This window comes from Sesamum indicum, linkage group LG15 (assembly GCF_000512975.1).
Source record: "Sesamum indicum cultivar Zhongzhi No. 13 linkage group LG15, S_indicum_v1.0, whole genome shotgun sequence".
Classification (NCBI taxonomy): domain Eukaryota; kingdom Viridiplantae; phylum Streptophyta; class Magnoliopsida; order Lamiales; family Pedaliaceae; genus Sesamum; species Sesamum indicum.
In genome coordinates this window covers 7,631,398-7,650,270 of record NC_026159.1, presented here as the reverse complement: position 1 = coordinate 7,650,270, position 18,873 = coordinate 7,631,398, and the positions used below count along the sequence as shown (strand labels likewise).

General features: G+C 33.6%; 2 protein-coding genes across 3 annotated transcripts; both read left to right on the top strand.

The window, feature by feature from the left end:
• On the top strand, nt 1,074-7,157 carry LOC105178187. 2 transcript variants are annotated; one of them, XM_011101597.2, is made up of 6 exons: nt 1,074-1,342; nt 2,250-2,429; nt 3,032-3,111; nt 3,773-5,470; nt 5,568-5,733; nt 6,243-7,157. In XM_011101597.2, exons 2-6 carry the CDS (start codon nt 2,390-2,392, stop codon nt 6,887-6,889), a joined length of 2,631 nt encoding a protein of 876 aa, XP_011099899.1. In that variant the 5' UTR covers nt 1,074-1,342; nt 2,250-2,389; the 3' UTR covers nt 6,890-7,157. The 2 variants fall into 2 exon arrangements, with proteins under 2 accessions (XP_011099899.1, XP_011099898.1); XM_011101596.2 differs by lacking the exon at nt 1,074-1,342 and adding an exon at nt 2,081-2,149.
• Nucleotides 11,121-14,615, top strand: LOC105178186 (WUSCHEL-related homeobox 8). Its single transcript, XM_011101594.2, has 3 exons — nt 11,121-11,425; nt 12,180-12,710; nt 14,216-14,615. The coding sequence occupies exons 1-3, from the start codon at nt 11,230-11,232 to the stop codon at nt 14,299-14,301; spliced, it is 813 nt and encodes a 270-aa protein (XP_011099896.1). The 5' UTR covers nt 11,121-11,229; the 3' UTR covers nt 14,302-14,615.

Here is an 18,873-nt window from a genome sequence, read left to right as displayed (position 1 = left end):
TTTTGTGAAAGACAAGGAATATTTTAGATATTTTATATACTTTGACAAAAATGCCCTTATGATCTATAAATTATACTTTTACATATTTTTTAAAAAAATTTAAATTATTTTTATGGACTAAGTAGATAACATTTTATAATATACTATAACTTTCTTTGATTTTTTTTTTTTTACAATTTTTCATTCTTTTTTTTAAATAAAATACATTAAGTACAAAGTTGACAATTTCAATCATTTATCACAGATTACAGAGTTTTCATTATATATCAAGGGTACTGGTAATTTTTCAAATAATAAAAAAATATTCACAATTATATTAAACCTCGAAGCGGTAGTTGTAATTTATCTCATTTTTCAAAAATATATATGTAAGCATGATATATAATTTGACCGTACAAGCATAAGTTAAAATCTTATCTTATTAAGTCATGTAAACTCTTGTTAAATATTTTAATGTGATATTATTTTTATTTTGATTGAATATTTTTACTTGAGGTATTATTTATTTTTAATCAGAATTTCATGAAATTGCATTGAGAAAAATAACTTTTTAGTGGAAAAGGAAATTATGAATAAAAAAAATTGGGATATTACATTTACACCCTTAATTTATAGTTTATTTACACAAACTATCATTATTTTTGCTGATTATAAAAATCACCCCTAACAGCCAAAAGTAAAGATAGTTTGTGTAATGATGTTGACATTGTTCGAAGGTTGTGGGTGTGACTTTTAGAAAGTAGCGATGGTTCATGTAAATAATATTAATACTTTTTATGAGTGGAGGTATAATTTTTAAAAAATTAAAAATAATTTATATGAATAAATTATATATCAGAAGATATAAATATAATTATTATCGAAAATTTTGAGTGGAATAAATAGCGTTATTAAATTGTATTACATATATCAAACTATTGGCCTGAACGACAATCCACCGTAAACTCCAATAGTCCTCCCAGCAGCTGATTATTAATTATATATGATAATCCTCCAATCAAAATAAATATAAAAGAAAAAGGGGGGAGAGAGAGAGAGAGAGAGAGAGAGAGAGAGAGAGAGAGAGAGAGTGGCTTTTGGGTTGCTGGCGGTGTGATTTCCAGCAATGGATTGTCATGTTAAAAGCACAACTTTTCTTCCCTCATTATTATTTGTACTTCATTCTCTCTTAAACCATTTCTTCTTATTCTGTGGCGTCTGCACAAATTTTAGCTCGCAGATCATAGTTTGCTGTGGTTTTCTCGCTGCCATTTCTTTGCAATTTCGTTTTCTCGCAGCTGGAGGTTGAAGTCTGACCTTTTAGCTAACTTGTAATGGTGGTGAAGCATGTGAGGTCTCAATGGTTAGTTCCTGATCTTGGGTAAATTTGTGTGACTGAGACGTGAATTTCGCTCCATGCTCATGTGTTCTTCAGTGTTTGGTTTGGATCAGAGCTTTTAACTTTGTTGGAGATTTTGTTAGATTTGGAATGTGTTAATCTAAGGTGGTTCAGTTCTTGATATCGTAATTTGTTCCGTTTATCTATTGTCTTGTTTGTTATCCTTTACTGATGACGAAATCGGATGATGTTATTGATTGTACAGTCGTGTAATTGTGTTAGTGAGAAGCGTGAAATTTGACAATTATGTCATTTGATGTTTATTTTATGTAATGGAAATGTTTCCAGTTGGGAACTAATTTTACTTTATAAGTTTCATGTCATATCGGGGGAAAAAAAAACGATCATAAGTTTCATGCAATTCTCGTTTGTCATTTAAATCAACGATTTTAAATTATTTTGTTCAGTTACTTATTCTGTTCTATGGAGATTAACCTTTTAGTTTCCTTTGCAAAACTACAATCATTTTGATAGAGAAATTTCTCTTTGTGCACAAAGAAGGAAAGTTACGTCTCTCAGTAGACATAAGTGTTGAAATGGATTCAAATGATTAAAATGTGCTGAAAAAAGCAAGAATAGTTGGTTTCTTCAGTTCACCGGCAATTATTACTTGTATGATTGATTCATCCTTTATTTGGAGAATTCATAACCATAATAAAAAGAATCACTTAAGTTTGATTTATCTGAGTTCAGTTGCGCTCTATGGTTCTGTGATGCTGCAAGGGCCAATGTGTTTTCTTGTTTTGCAGGAAATGTCATAATGTTCTTGCAGTTATGTGAACCATGTTTTCTTTAATCCGAAAAAATATACTATTGATGCAATTTATTATTGTATAACGCGCGCTATATTGGTGAACCATGTTGTATGCAGGACTGGACTGGCCTGCTCTTTGCTCCTTATATTGGTGAAGATAAAGAATTTGGTTTAATGATATAATAGGAAGATGGCTAGTTGAGCCTATTGTGTCTTTACCGATAACTGTTGTTGCTAAAAGAGCTTGTTTCAACTCCATGGCCAAGAAAAAATTTACAAGCATGAGACATGTTGGCGGTAAGTATGTAGACAGCAAATTTCTAAGATCCTTATCTTAATTCATTTCTACGCTACCACTGGAAATTGTTCAAAAGGTATCCATGATGGAATTAATTATTGGATGTAAGATTAATTTTGTGTAACTTCACTGAGTAGTTTTTCCTATATCATTGAACTATTGGTTATTTGCTTAGCCATCCAACTTAGTATTTGATTGTGCTGTGCACTGAGCCAGTGTTTTCTGCTTTTCACATTAGTGGCTCCAATTCATTATATAACTTTTTATTAGTGGTTTCTATTCTGGAAGTATTGTTGTTGTCCAAATAATCAGCAAATGCACCTATGGCCATCTTCAAGTTAACTTCTGAAATGATTTGACTGATTGGGAGTGCTAATTTTCCAAAATACTTTTCATGAATGTATCCAAATATGATTAGTGATAGGTAATATCCTTATAATAATAACAGGTGGGTATTGTTGGGACGTTGTCATTATATTATGAGGATCAATCTGCAGCGGACAATTTTTTATGAAATGAAAAAAATGAAAGTCTACATGTTCTTCTATGTTCTTGCCTGCAAATTAACTAGAGCGAATGCTCATTTTTTACTATTTTCCAGGTTTAGAAGCTCCTAGAAACAGTTCGGAGCTACCAGTTGAGACATCCTATGGCTTGTATGCAGGGAGAGATAGTGTACTGGTAATAACGTTACTTTGTTTTGATTTTATGACTGTTTGAGATTTTGCATGTGTTGTGGTTGTTGAGTATTGAACTTTTACGATACTTTGTGCCTTCCGCTGATGTACAATAAAAGACTAAAAATCTGGGGTTCTTTTATGATAATTCTTCCTTGTGCAACAGGGTAGTGTAGAGACGCATTACCTTCCTGCACTCTTCTTCTTAGGATTCATGCTCTTTGTGAGATAGGTTCAAGGAGAATGAAGTTGCGTTCTCTGAAAAATATGGGTTGGCAATGACCTTTTATAGGAGGGTTTGGAGGTTTAGTGGTTGTATCCTCTCTGCAGTAGTTGTCCTGGAGTTCCATTAGTTGTCAATACATCAATTCTCTTTACGACCTATTTGTCCAATAGACCGAGATATTTTGATGGAAACTGGTATTTTTGCGTGCTCTCTTACTGTAGGTGTATTTTAGTGGTCTATGCTCTCAGTCTTTGATTATCCTACAGTCCCCTCTTTGCATATTACGCTTAATCATTGGTCTTTCCTGATGTATCATTTGATTCCCAACTGCTAAAGCTTAGTATTATCCATGAGTGGAACAACCAAAATAATATTTCGAAGGTATTCACTTGTTTGTTTCCCATGAATAACATTTCATTGTGTTGCTAAATTTATCCAGTATTCTTGTCATCTGACGAACTGTTATTCCACCGAGGCTCCAATCAAGAAGTTGATCAGTGAAGAGATTTCTAAAAGACCAAACACCAGACAAAATGGACTGAGCATAGTGGCTCGTCTAATGGGAGTTGATATGTTACCATTTGATTTGGGGCAAGCACCAAAAATAGTTGAAAAAAATAATGAAACTCCTGCACCCATGGTGATGGACAAGGAAAGGTCAAAAAAGGGGTCGGTTGTCTGTGATCAATCTACAACATGTTCCTCAACACAGCCAGACTTTGGTTCTTTTGGTTACAATTTTGATAGATATTCTGATCATTTCACTAGCCGCATCAACCTGAAGAAGCCTAAACCCCGAGAACACCCTCAAGAACAGGAGCTGCAGAAGTTTAAGAAAGATTTTGAAGCATGGCAAGCAACACGATTTAAAGAGTGTTCTAAGGTTGTAGATATCAGCAATGATCCAACCCAGTGGATAGCCAAAGATGACCTCAAGAGGGAAAAGGTGTTTCTTTATGCTAATTCCCAGAGAGTGACAACAAGGGGGAGGTTGATGGAACCTAACAATCTCTCTGTAACAGCAGGTCCACATGAAATACTTACTTCATGTAATTCTGAAAAGAAAAAGGATCATACTTTAGCTGGGGTAGAGGAATCTCCCTATTCAGATAGAATGCCAGTGACAGAGTTGCGGACCTCTCAACTGACTAATGCTGATCACCAATGGGGTGCTGTTTCTGCTCCCACCAAGATAGTGATTTTGAGGCCTGGTCCTGACAAAATTGGCGTCAGTGAAGAAGATTCATGGAATGGTACTCCTTGCACTTCGGCAAAAAGGGGTAGCATAGAAGATTTTCTTGAAGAGGTGAAGGAAAGGCTGAAGTTGGAGCTGCAAGGTAAAAGTTCAAAAAGTACAGCGACTAGAGGAGGAACTGAGAGCCGTTATCAGGAAAAGCCATCACAACCAAGACAAATAGCTCAATGTATTGCACAAAAAATGAGAGACAGTGTCTCGAAGGACCTTGAGGTGAATTTACTTCGTTCAGAGTCTGCAAGATCTTATAGCAGTGATATTCAGTTAAATGGAACAGGTCACCCTGAGTTTATTAGCAGAGATACAAGGAGATCGTTGACAGAGAGGTTAAGGAATGTTCTTAAAGGCGAAATACATACAGAAATTCCAACAGTTTCAACTAAAAGTTCAAGATCATTATCAGTGTTAGATTATGAGAAGAGAGCTGAAAAGTCAAGGCACATATGGATTGATGATAAAATGGGCTGCTCCGAAAGCTGTATGAATGATATAGAAAAGCAAAGTAGGTCTTTCAGACAGGATCCATGTGATGGTGGAATGCACAACAAGGAACTTTCTCCTGGGAACCTTATTAGATCTTTGTCTGCTCCAGTGTCCGGAACATTTGGCAAGCTCCTTCTGGAAGATCGCCATATATTGACCGGGGCCCAGATAAGGAGGAAACATGAAATTGTTGAGAATATCTCGATGAGTGCCAAGAAAAAGAAGGATAAATTCAACATACGGGAAAAGGTTTCAAGCTTTCGATACAGCTTTACCCTTAGAGGTAGGCTGCTTCATAGGAGAGTTCAGTCAGTGGATGATTTACATTATAATAAACATGATCTCTACAATGATGTGACAAGCGGACCAACGGTGACGTGGAATTTCTGTGAAACAAATGTGAGGATCTTATTTGACTCTTGATCGACTTTTAACTTCTTAAAAGAAGTGATAGTCTGATGCCAATTTGTTGTATATCTGTTCTTATTCTTATTAGGAGAACTCCACTGAAGTGCCACCAAGCCCAGCATCTGTATGCAGTACTCCCTGTGAGGAATTTGGGAGACCAGCAGATCATACGAGCCAAACATCATCAGGTGTACTTCCGCTGGAGGACAGTGAAATGCTCCCTGTTTTCCATCAAATAAACTCAGACTTGAATGGTAAGTGAAGTTGCACTTTCTAGTTTACTTTTGTAGTACAAAGCCCTTCTGCACTAGCAAGTTTTCCAGAAAGGTATCTTTGCTATGCTAGATTTCTGTAACACCAAAGCTAAAGATACACCAGCCAGCTAGAGATATTATCAACTAGCGTGGGTGCATGAATCAAGATTGTGTTTTGGCACTTTGTAATAAAGAGAGTTGCAAAATATAACAGGATAACCAGCATATTTAAAATCATAAAATTGGATCCCTATTTTTCAAGGTTTGTTTACTGGATTTGGGTTGAAACCCCACAACAACATAAACTTGTTTGTAATTAAATTTCACTCCTCTCATTTAATGGAACCATATTTGTAGCCAACAAATAGATGCAAGCAATTCAAATAGCAACCCATAATGGGTCATTCAGTTCTATGACTCTTCTTGCTTTTTCTTCTCACCTTTTCCTCTAAATTTTCTGCATCAGCACTTCACCCTTATTCGCTTTCCCTGTTTTCACTACCAAACAGAGTCAGAGAAAAAGCTAAATCAACCGAAATGCACTGGCCTCAAGGAGACCAAAGTTGAAGAGCCACCTCATGAAGTCGAAACTGACATAGATAATCCAGCCGAAGCCTACATAAGAGATTTACTTGTGGCTTCTGGGTTGTATGATGGTTCATGCATCCGGTCACCGTCAAAGTGGGGTCCACATTGCATACCTATCAGCCACCAGGTATTTGAAGAAGTGGAAGAGTCTTACAGACAAAGCACTGAAGTGGACGAAAGGTGTTCAAATCAGGAGGCAAAACTAAACCGCAAGATGATACTTGATTTGTTAAATGAAGCACTCCCTGCTGTACTTGGAGAACCAGCAAACACGGTTAGGTACATGGAAAAGGCTATTGATCCTGCGTTTAAGCCTCCTCATGGAAGGAAGTTAGTGTCTCGTGTGTGGGAAAGCATTCGAGTTTACGTGCATCCTTCAACTGATAGATCGGTTTATGTTCTTGATAACATGGTTGCTCGAGATTTAAAGTCCAAGACGTGGTCCAGGTTGATGGATGAGGGAAAATATGTGATGGGTGAAAATCTTGGGTCTGAGATCGCTGGTGATCTGATTGAGGAAATGGTCCAGGATATGTACTTACGAAGTCTTGAAGAGATTGCGAAGTAGGGTTGCTCGAATCATTCTCTTGCAAGGGACTTTGTCTAGTTAATAGACATAGCGGTAATAGTTGTAGAACTAGATTGTGTGATACAGCGAAAGAAATTGTCGAGAATAATGGGTGAAGATGCGTATAATATAGGCATGATGTGTATAATATAGCAAGGGGTTCATAGAAAAGGTTGTGGGTGCATATGTTCTTTTATTTATTTATTTATGGATATGAAAATGACAGAAATAGTTTCATTATTAATAATTATTTGTTTTCATTGTATTATAAGGAGTTATAATCGAGTTTGTCTGTCCTATTTTATATATAAGAGGATCTAATTTTTAAGTACATGCGCGACTTTTAAAATTTAAATAAAATAAAGTAGGATAAGTTGAAGGACTGATTGCACCTGCATTCTCTTTCTAAAAATTTGAAATTATATATTTTTTAAAAAAATAAGAAATAATTAAAATTATATTTACTTGATATGAAAATATTTTACTTCTTAGATGATTGAAATTATACTTACACACGAAATAAAAAGCCTAGCACGCTTTTGTTGGCTGATTAGAAGCCCCATCATATACGATCTATTGAGCTTGCAGTAGATAGAAGCCTAATCATATGCGACCTACTGAGCTTGTAGTAAATTTATATCAATTTAATGTATGCCTACGGTATTACAAAAGTTTAACTAATTTACAGCTAATAGGTCTTGTAACACCTCTTCATCTTCTAAAACTCTCTATCATGGGCTCCGACCTTCGGGTCTCTTCATCAGGAATCTTCTATGTCCAACCAATAGCCTCCTTCATGAGCCTTCATCGCCTATAGAGAAAGCAAATCTTTTAATTAAATGAATAAAATAAAGGCATAAAACGAGAGAGAAGAAGAAAAATGAGAGACATACAGGCCCCACCCAACAAAAAGTAAAACCATACACAGGACCATATGTTTCGTGATAATTTCTATTATTAATTCAATTAACAAATACTTTTATTTTCAAAATAAATATGCTCCACATAACAAACTATGAATATAATAATGATATCCAATATCATAAATATTAAATGACACAATTATATACAGAAAAATATATATTTAATAATGTCACTAAAAATGGATATTTGCACCCTAAATCCAATGTGCTTCTTTTTTTTTTTTAATGGAAACTAATTTTGATTTTAATTTGAGGCTTATTTAATTTTAAAAATATCTAATCTAACTAAAATCAGACAAAAATTAAAAGTTAAAAAATGTAGAAAAAAAATGAGAAATTCAATTTTTCAAAAAAGAATGATACAACACAACCAACAGGCTCCCATCGGCTGCCGGCTGTGCCCAGATGCGCAGGCACCGCCAAGTGCGCCGGAGTGCTGCGAGCCAAAGCACGTAGCAAGGTGTGCGCCTTATGCCTGGCTAACTACGCAGATAGATGTGCGGCTGCGCGTGTGCCTGCTGCTGCTGCTTGTTTTTTGCAAAACCCTAAAAAATCCACATCTTTTTTCTTCTTTTTTGCAAAAAGAACTGAAACTACATAATTAGGGATTTTTATCTATGGGATGGTTTCATCTCTATTCCAAGTGAGTACAAACTTGTCCTAATTGACTTTTTCCTATTCAATTTTGTCGTTTAATTTATTGATTTAATCTGATCTTATTTTTCATTTTTAGTACGTAGTTACAAAAAATCAAAGTTAATTATGGCTAAAATTTCGAAAAACTTATATAATCCAATCTAAAAATACTATAAAAAAAAATTCCAAGTCAATAAATTTAAAATTAAATCTTAACAATATCTATTAAATATTGACAATTGATAAGATTTTGAACACGATTAATCAATAATTGTCATAATTTTTAGCTCCGATTTCTAGTATTCATTTTCCATGCATGGTTCTCAGCTACTGCTACTATTTTGGCGAGTTCTCCTAAAACAATGATAAATAATCAATGTTTTGATAATAATTAAAGAATATATCATATTTTTTTATGGTGATATGATAATTGGATTTGATATGAATATTTTGATGGCAGCTCATGAGCATCAATATCATGAAATATTTACCATATATGAAAACTTTGTTTATTCTCACTCGCAAAATCATATGTATATATCATCCATAAGTTTGCATGCGATGCTAATCAATGCATTTGTGTATTCTGGTTTATATATGCTCTTTATATGTTGGAATTCTCTTTGTCGTGCGCATCTCTAGTTGGGCCATGAATTTTCGGACATGACTGCTTCAGTTCTTTTCCCTTCTGTCAAATAAATATTCCATTTGTACCTGAAACATAAGGGACAAGGTTAGAGTCTATTGGATAAATGCATGCCATTAGTGACATACGTAGAACGTCTACATAATTTTAGTGGATTAGTTGACAAGGTTGTCAAGTTGACTGAATTGACTTGTGAAAATCATTATAAGGAAGTTTTAGAGGCTTAATTGGTATAACTAGGATTTTCGACTTCGATAGTACATGATTAGTCTTTTAACTTGAAGAATCGTGGTAGTTGAATGCATATGATGATTGTATCTTGGATTTGACGAGAGATAATCATGTGTTCAATCTAGCCGTTATAAGCCTTTTCTAGTGTAGTCGGAGTATGTAGCGAGGATGGTGGATTTGAAGATAGAATTTGTCCCCTGTCAATATATGATGGATATATCTCCTATGCGCTTTGAAATAGTTTAGACTCTTTAAATCTATAGCCACAGTGATTGGTCGAATAGCGAATGGTATCTTATATCGATCCATAGAGTAAAGGCATCTCGAGTATTAAGCACAGTTGTTTAGTTTGGGATGGGAAGCAACGCCTAATTTCATACCTTAAACTAAGCTCGCGGGTCGGCTCACGATCTTTTTATTTTTTTAATATTTTTATATATTTAAGTACACATATGATCGTATATCAAGTTAATAAACAAAATATTTATAATATAGCATAATTATATCCAAACAATATCTCATATTTTAATTTTATATCATCATAAAAGTATGGTATTTCAAAATCTATCTAAAAATAAGCATAATTTTTTATTTTTAAATTATCTAATAGTTGAAGAAAATTAAAAATATAATTTTGTTAAAATATAATAAATAAATATTCTTAAATAATTATTATTTTAATTATAAAATAAATTAGTAAAGCTCGAACTCGAGCTTTAACTTTTTCCAGAACTCGACTCAAACTCTTTACATTCTTAAATAAATTGATCTCGACTAATTTACATCTCTAAGTCTACATCCTTCTAATCAAATAATTCATTCGGGCTCAAACTATCACTTATTTCACATTAAAGAAAAAAAGTATTACAATCCATCAGTGCTTTTTTATTTTTAATGCACATTTTAAATCAATCTTAGTTTTAAATATTTTAAAAAAATTTATTTAGATCACCGAAATTAAGGGATGTACGATCTTATGATTGATGTGTGTATATACATATATATATGTATATATGCTGCAAAACAAAAAATGTACCTTGGACATAGATCACCAAACTTTGATTATCAATCACTTTTAAATATTTTTAGAAAATTCATTTAGATCACCGAAATCAAGGGATGTACGACATTATGATTGATGTGTGTATATACATATATATATATATGTATATATGCTGCAAAACAAAAAATGTACCTTGACATAGATCACAGAACTTTGATTATCAATCGTACTTTTAAATATTTTTAAAAAATTCATTTAGATCACCGAAATCAAGAGATGTACGACCTTATAATTGATGTGCGTGTATATACATATATATGTATATATGCTGCAAAAGCAAAACATGCACCTTGACATAGATCAACGAACTTTGATTATCAATCTTACTTTTAAATATTTTTAGAAAATCCATTTAGATCACCGAAATCAAGGGATGTATGATCTTATATTGATGTGTGTATATACATATATATGTATCTATGCTGCAAAACAAAATATGTACCTTAGACATAGATCACCGAACTTTGATTATCAATCTTACTTTAAAATATTTTTAGAAAATTTATTTAGATCATCGAAATTAAAGAATGTATGATATAATTGATATATATATATATATATACTGCAAAACAAAAAATGTACCTTGACATAGATCACCGAACTTTGATTACAAATGGGCCACTCGCCGATGATTTCGGGGAAGAAAAGTAGAAAATTTGGCATTCTATTCTCCGCACATGAGTATACTTTGTCGTTATCCGTATAAAAACACATACATATGATCATTATTGCCTTCTTGACTCTCTTGCTTAGCTTTGTCGTTACCTTTTTCCTGTACTCTTTTTCTTTACCAACAAATTCTGGGCACTGCTGCACAAGAAAGTGAAAAATCTGTTGAGTGATGGAGTGGGAAAAGCAACCGCCGCAACAGGCGGAGGAGCCCAGTGGCGGCGGCGGTGCTGGGGGAGGGATGTTTGTGAAGGTAATGACAGACGAGCAGATGGAAGTCCTCCGCAAGCAGATAGCTGTGTACGCCACCATCTGTGAACAGCTTGTTGAGTTGCACAAATCCCTTACGTCCCAGAACGAACTTGCTGGTATGGATTATCGGTCATATGGAATCATGGAAGAATTTTGGTTTTTTGTGGAAGAAGTTAAGAAATGGAAAAAGAAAGAGTAGCAAAAAATCTTGATAATTGTTTGCAGTTCTGTTTTTCATTTTCTTTCATCAGTGTGGTCCTGATTGAAAGAAAGCTTTCATCTTTTGGATTGAAATGTGAAGGGGAGAATGCAGTAGATAGAGAAATTGATGATTCTTGGGGGATTTTACTGTTCATTATCTACTTTACTATTTCTTGGTATCTTGAGTTATTGATACCACTTGCTTTTGTTCCCTGCTTTGTATACTCTTCTCCTTGTCTGCTAAATTGAGTTGTTTAGTCTTCCCAATCTTAGTCAGGTTTATGTGACAATTGGTCAAAGTTTTCGAATTAATTTAGCTATGCTGAATTGTTTCTTTTTTTGTGCTTGAAGATTTCTGGCATGATGATTCAAAGTGAGTGCTCTGATAGATTTCTCGGTACCATTTTCTTTGGTTTCTTTGTTTCCCGTGTTCCATTGTTGTTGATAAATGGGGTATCCAGCAAATGCAGCCTAATTTTTATGCTTTTATGGTTCTGTGCTTAGATTTACAGTAAGTTTAGTCACCCTGAGGCTTATAGGTTTTCAGTATTAAAGTATGGATAGTGATCAACTTACTGATGGCCTTTCTCTTGATCCCATGTTGCTTTATTGTACTTGTTTTGTGTCTGCGCCTTCATGGGGAATATGCACTTTGCTTTCCTGCATCAGGAGTGAGGTTGGGAAATCTATATTGTGACCCCTTAATAACTTCTGGTGCCCATAAGATCACCGGAAGACAGCGCTGGACGCCAACACCTATGCAGCTTCAGATTCTGGAACGCATATTCGATCAAGGGATTGGAACGCCAAGCAAGCAGAAGATCAAAGAAATAACCACAGAGTTGTCTCAACATGGCCAGATTTCTGAAACGAATGTATATAATTGGTTTCAAAACAGGCGTGCAAGGTCAAAGAGGAAGCAACAGGCTGCACCAGCAAATAATGCTGAATCAGAAGTAGAGACGGAGGTAGAGTCACCAAATGAGAAGAAAACAAAGCCTGAGGAATTTCAAGCACATCACATTCTAAGTTCGAGAACGGAGGATCTCTGTTTCCAAACTCCTCAGGCTAGTTCTTCGATGCACTCCGTCGATCCACGTACCAGTAAACCTGAGCCTGTGTTGCCTTCAGAAGGAAGCTCAAAGTTTGGTGGCAGTTTTGGGCAAATACCATTTTATGGGAGTATGTTGCCGAATCCGAGTACGTAGTTCCTTCCAAAATCACAATTCCTCATTTGTTTTCTCTCTAGGTACTATAGATTGGCCTTTTGGGCTGGGAAATCGGGTGTTTGATATATTAGGTGGATACACAGCCTAAGACATATTTGGTTCTAGCGGACCAACTCAATCTTCAGCTTTCAGATAGTGAACCTATAGCCTCTTAAAGTCTTAATGTGGTGTGTATATGCTTCAAACATCACCCTTTTAAGAAAAGAGACATTTAGCAATCAGACGAACCAGACAGTCAATTTTCATTCTTTCCATCTTGACATCTTCTAAATATTCAGTATTTAACTTCTCACGAGGTCTACTTCAATACATTCCTTTAATACTGAGCTGGGTGTACAGCAGCACTCCAACTCAATGAAAGTGAATTACTCTTTGACTAATAAAAGATGATTTTAGATCTTATCTTAAAACATTAAGTGTGTTTCCAAGCACACCTATAAATGATATTCTTCGTTGGTTACGCATCTCACTTGAGTTATTCCCTTATACTGTGAAGCGAACCATAATAGCTATTAATTGTTAGAGCATGCACAAGAACCTAGTCTAAAGGTCAATAAGTAGCTTGATAAGTGAAGCGTAAGCACAATATGGCCCTGTGTATGTATATGTTTGTATGTGGATTAAGCATGCTAACATACATATATTCTTGCACATGAATTTACAGTGCATTTGTATATATATATATATATATATATATACAAGCACATACACATCATATTTTCAACTTATATATGCAAATAACTTATATGTAAGTATACACAAATGTATAAGATTCATATATACATTGTGTAGGGGATGCTTGCGTGTGGGAATATCTGCACTAGGTACTTTGTCATTCTTGTTTCTTGTGTAAATTTAAAGGAAAAGGAAAAGGAAATTCCAAGGAAAAAAAAAGATGTTTGCAAAGATCAAATGCTCTCTCTCTCTCTTACTATCTACACACATTTGCAAGTTGTAAATGTAGCTTTCCGGAATTCTGCTCTTGACTAGGGAGAGAAGCATTTCAATCTGATTAAGTTGTTTCTGGAAGTTATAAAAGCAAACAAGGGTAAACCTTTTCAACTTTGAAAAACTCAGGGATAGAGAATTAGCTTAGTTCTTGCAATCTTTTGTTCCTATTCTTGTTATAAGGTCATAGTTGCTGAATAAATAAATAAGTAGTTACATGTCTACGTGAATGATCTTCTTTTTGGTCCAAGCTACCAACATTTGAATCCTCATATCTATCAAGGGAGTATTTTGCATTAATGTTTTACTCAAACACCATGCCCTTAACAAGGTATCTTAGATGACATCTCTTGATAGCCGAGCTAGCAAAAAAATGTCAGCCCTTTCTATCTATTTACTCAGCTATCTTGGGACAAAAAGACTGCATATGTATGTCTCCTCAGATATTCCTATTATTGCAGCAATCCTCATTTTGCATATATACTTCCCTGTCTACATGCTTTGATCACATTAAGTTCACAAATGCAGGAATGGACCAGTTCATAGGAAAGATTGAAGTTCCAGGGAACTATAATCCTTATCTGCAACAAGATGACTACAACATGGATGGATAACCATATATTTGTTAACTTCTGATATAGATGTGTTTTACAAACTGAAATACTAGTTTCGGATGAACCGAGTAGCAGTCTTTCTACTCGACCTGGGTGACTAAGGCTGATCATCTTGTGTTCTTGGGGATATCCAAAACTGCACATGAAGGTGAAATTTATTCTGCTATTGCTTGTTATGGCGAATGAAATTATTACACAATTGTAAAACACTGCACAAAACCCATCCTTTAAGTCTTATTCATGTCTCTTTCTTTCTTCCTGGTGCTCCACAAGTGTAGTTGAGTGTCTTTTTGGTCTTATTTCCTCTTTGGACATTTGCAGTTTCCTTAATTTTCATGATGGTTCTCGTTGTCAACACGTCCGAACCTATGGTAATTCTTGCTCCAATTCCAAGACTAAGCTTATGAATTGTCAAATCAAAAATCCCTTTACAATTGAAGAGAGAACTGTAGTGTTTGAATGTGGGTGGGTGCACAAGACTATGGAGGAATGTCCTAAGTTGGCATTGACTATTATTTTTTTACGGTTTGCAGAAAATATAGCTAGACCTATTACGGTTTTTTTTTTTGTACTAGTCGTTGTGGCACACAATTTTTGCATGCATAGAACCACATAAACTCCTCATTCATATTCAACCGTCCCCTTCTGCCCGAAAGAAGTATAAAAAATGATGGTTAAAAGTCATTCGGCTGCGATTGTCGGTAAATTAGAAACCCCAATTCATTAGTAAGAAAAATTCTTTATTCCCTAGTAAATTGGATATCGTTTTGCCTCGATCTTTTGATAGAATGCATCAACTTCCTGTAGGTTTCTGCCCTCTTTTTATCGCTCACTTAGAAACTGGTATTCGTTTCGCTGTGAATAAATATTTAGTTATGCAACATGTTCATATATTTTTGTAACATGTTTTTTCAATATTAAGCTTTAACTTTATTGAAGACTAACTTTTCAAAATAATGTGTTTATTGAAGACTAACTTTTAAAATATGTTTGATGCACAAATCACATGTCGTTGGATGTGAGAGCTCCCAAAGTGTTAAATAAAAATAGTTAATATCTGAGATAATTTGTTAACTTAAAACTAAATAAATATATATTTTTTATTGATATATGTCGTGCATCAGAGCTCTTATATATATGAATGATATATAAACATACTTAATAGATTAATTTTTTTGTATATATCAACTGAAAATTAAATAAACACATAATTCTCACTTACCTTTGGTAAATTACGTTTTTTTTATGCCCAAAAAAGTACGATTTTTTTTTTTTAATTATTTGGAAAATCTTGCACAGTAAGATATAAGCATACCTAATAACTTGAATATAGTTAATTCTTAAAATTAAATAAGCACATTGATACATAGGATTTTTTTTTTTTTCAAAATTCAAAACACTCGTTGATTTGAGTGATGCGACTAAGCAGGATGGTATTGGTTGGGATTGAAAATGGAATAATAATTAATCTCGTCATTCATATATGCTATTTAGTTTGATATGTTGTGTTGTATTGTGGGATATCTCATACGATAATACAATCTGTGTGATGCGTATCGGAGACTAGAAGCACCGCAATGGTAAAATGATATTAAAAAAGATTCTAAGATCGACGGAGGATTGACTTGCAAAACAGGGTTAGACCTCCAATGTTTAAAATTAGTAAATTAATTTACCAAAAATGAGTAGGGAAATACTTAAAATAACATGAGATGGAGTGTAGTAATTGGTGTGAAGGGATAAAATGTTGAAATACGAGTATAGATGAGTGTGTCGAGTTCAAAAAAATGATTAGGGAGCTCATAGTCTTGCTGATAATCGAGAGCAAAAAGTGTGCGAATGAATCAAGTTCCCGTTATGATTTGCATTGTGACTTCTATTTATAGGCTATTTTGGAGTAGAATCTACAGATAATTGCTTCAAAATACACCGTTTGAAAGCTGCATGTGTTAGCTAATTAACAAAAGAAAAATGGATGAGATTTGAACTTATTTGAATAAGATATAGCCGTTTGAGAGTTTTGCCCAATCAACCCAAAATCTGAAGAGTTTATTACTTGTTGTTGATAGGTCAGCAGCTGTAAATCTAGAGATAGTTTGTTAGAGATCAGTATGATGTATAACAAGATATTGAAAATGTATATAACGTGGAATCCCTATTGTTTGTTGAGTTATCCAATTGTATCAGACTCTTTTGCGGGCTCTACCAGATTAGTTTAAATGTAGAGACTATGGGCTTGATATCTTACTCATAGGCCAATAGGGCCAAACCTGCTAGGCAGAATAGTGGGGGCCTACTTCCTTTTTTTTTTTTGTGTTTTTAGAAAAAATAGCTGAGAGGATATCATCACTCAAAACTTGTCGTATTAAATAATAATTTTAATTATAAAAAATATTATAATTTAGTAAGTTTGTCGATTAAATTTGTTTTTATATAAAGATTAAATGTATAAATAAAAGTACCACAATTTATTATTATTCAAAATAAAATGTATGATATTGATTAATAATTATGATATATAGTCAATTTTGATTATAAAATTAATAAAGTATTGAATATGAAATTAAATATATAAAAATTTTAAAAGTAAAAATATATATAAAAAAATAAAAAAAGCTCGCTAGAGAGAAATGAGCTCGAGCTAGTTCGCGAACCGGCTCAACTCGTCTGCCACCCTTAACTAGAGCACAATAAGGATTGGTTTGTTTTTTCAATTTGTGAATAACTACAAAAGATAAAAATACTCACAATATTTATTGAAAAACAATTTTTAAATAAGATGTAATGGGGAATATTTCTTTTTTTCCACATTCATATACGGCAAAAGAAGTTATAAACAGACATTCAATAAAAATGAGTGAATATTTGAGCTTTTAGATAATAAATGGTGAAAACACAGGTACTGAAATCACCTAACTATAAACAAAATAATAACCTATGCCTTGTGTTGCACTTCTATCTTTTTAAAAAGAATTCTATCATACATTATCACACAAACCAAACACACCCAAAAAGAAAATCCACCCAAAACAACTAAGGAGTCAATCCCAACTTGTTGAATAATAGCAGACCGAAACACTACTAGCCTACTTAGCACTAGTAGGTCGAAACCAGCCCACCAAGTCGAGCTTTTGCTAATCTACTGGTGAGGAAACTTTTACTCTATACCTAATTTCAACAAGCTCGGATTCCATCCACCTCATAAGACACATTAGCTATGTTGTACACGTAAAAGGACACGTCATCTTTAGACCAATGCATATGCTAGTTGTATCCTGATATCTAAAAATGACATGTAATCACCTCGATGTTACCTATTTTCTTGTTGATTTGGAATATTCTCTTCCTGCTGGCATGAGGTCCATTTGAATCAGCAAATAGGTGGATAAAAATTATCCCCACTAAATAGACATCCAAAAAATCTGGGAGTATTCTAACTTCTCTTAACCATCCCCGATTTTTTGAAAACATGCTCATGTAAATAGGGGTCGAGTAGGCCAAAGAGATAAGAACACTTTTCATTCAACTTAGAAACTACTCACTTTCCACACCTACACTAGTTTTAAGCGTTCTTTTCATATTTTCAACATCATCCACACAATTTTCACACGTTAAGCTTGCTAGATCTTATATTTTACCTAGAAACTTCTATTTTATTCTTTGAAAAACTTTAATTAAGAATGGAAGTACTGACCTTTGTGGGTTGGTACTTTAACTATCTCAAAATTTTTAAAAGATCCTTCCACTTGTGTAGTGCCGCTAGATTCTGATAAGCATCACACATACATTTACTAATATTTGACAAAAGAACTATTAATTTTTCCTTTGCAAATATCTGTACAGTAACTAAATTGTAGTTGAAATTAAAATGTGAGGAATAAATAGATTTAAGATTAACTTTTAGACGAGTAATTTTGAAAAAATATCATATTTTGGCATGAAATTTATCAAATGGATCAATTTTATGTCCATTAAAAAGATATGGACAATATTAGAGTTAATTTAAAAAAATAAGGACAAAAACGAATCTTACCCAAAAAAAAATGATGAGCAAAAAAGAAATCAGACAAGATATTAAGCCACGGACTGCTTGTTAGAAAAAACGAAATGGAATAACTTTGATTGACATGGTATTTCTTTCAGCATATAATTGAATACGAGGTACAATATTCATTACCATAATCAATATATATATATACAATTTTTTATGAAATATATTCACAGAATGAAATGAAATGAGAAATATCTCACTTGCAAGCACTCCCTATGTCCCGACTTTACAACCAGCCAAACACAATCGCTGTGTTTGGTTTTATATTTTCGTATTTTTCAAGATAAGATAAAATACACTCAAAGTTTATTTTTGTGTTTTTATATGTGTTTTTCATTTTTTAACTTTCTTATATAATATAAAAGAGACATGATTTGACAATAAACAGTGATTTTTGTCTAAAATAAATACAACATTAAACATACAATATTTATATATATATATTAATATATAAAAAAGATATGATTTGACAATCAATAGTAATTTTTTTTCTCCCAAATACCAACGTCAAACCTCCACCA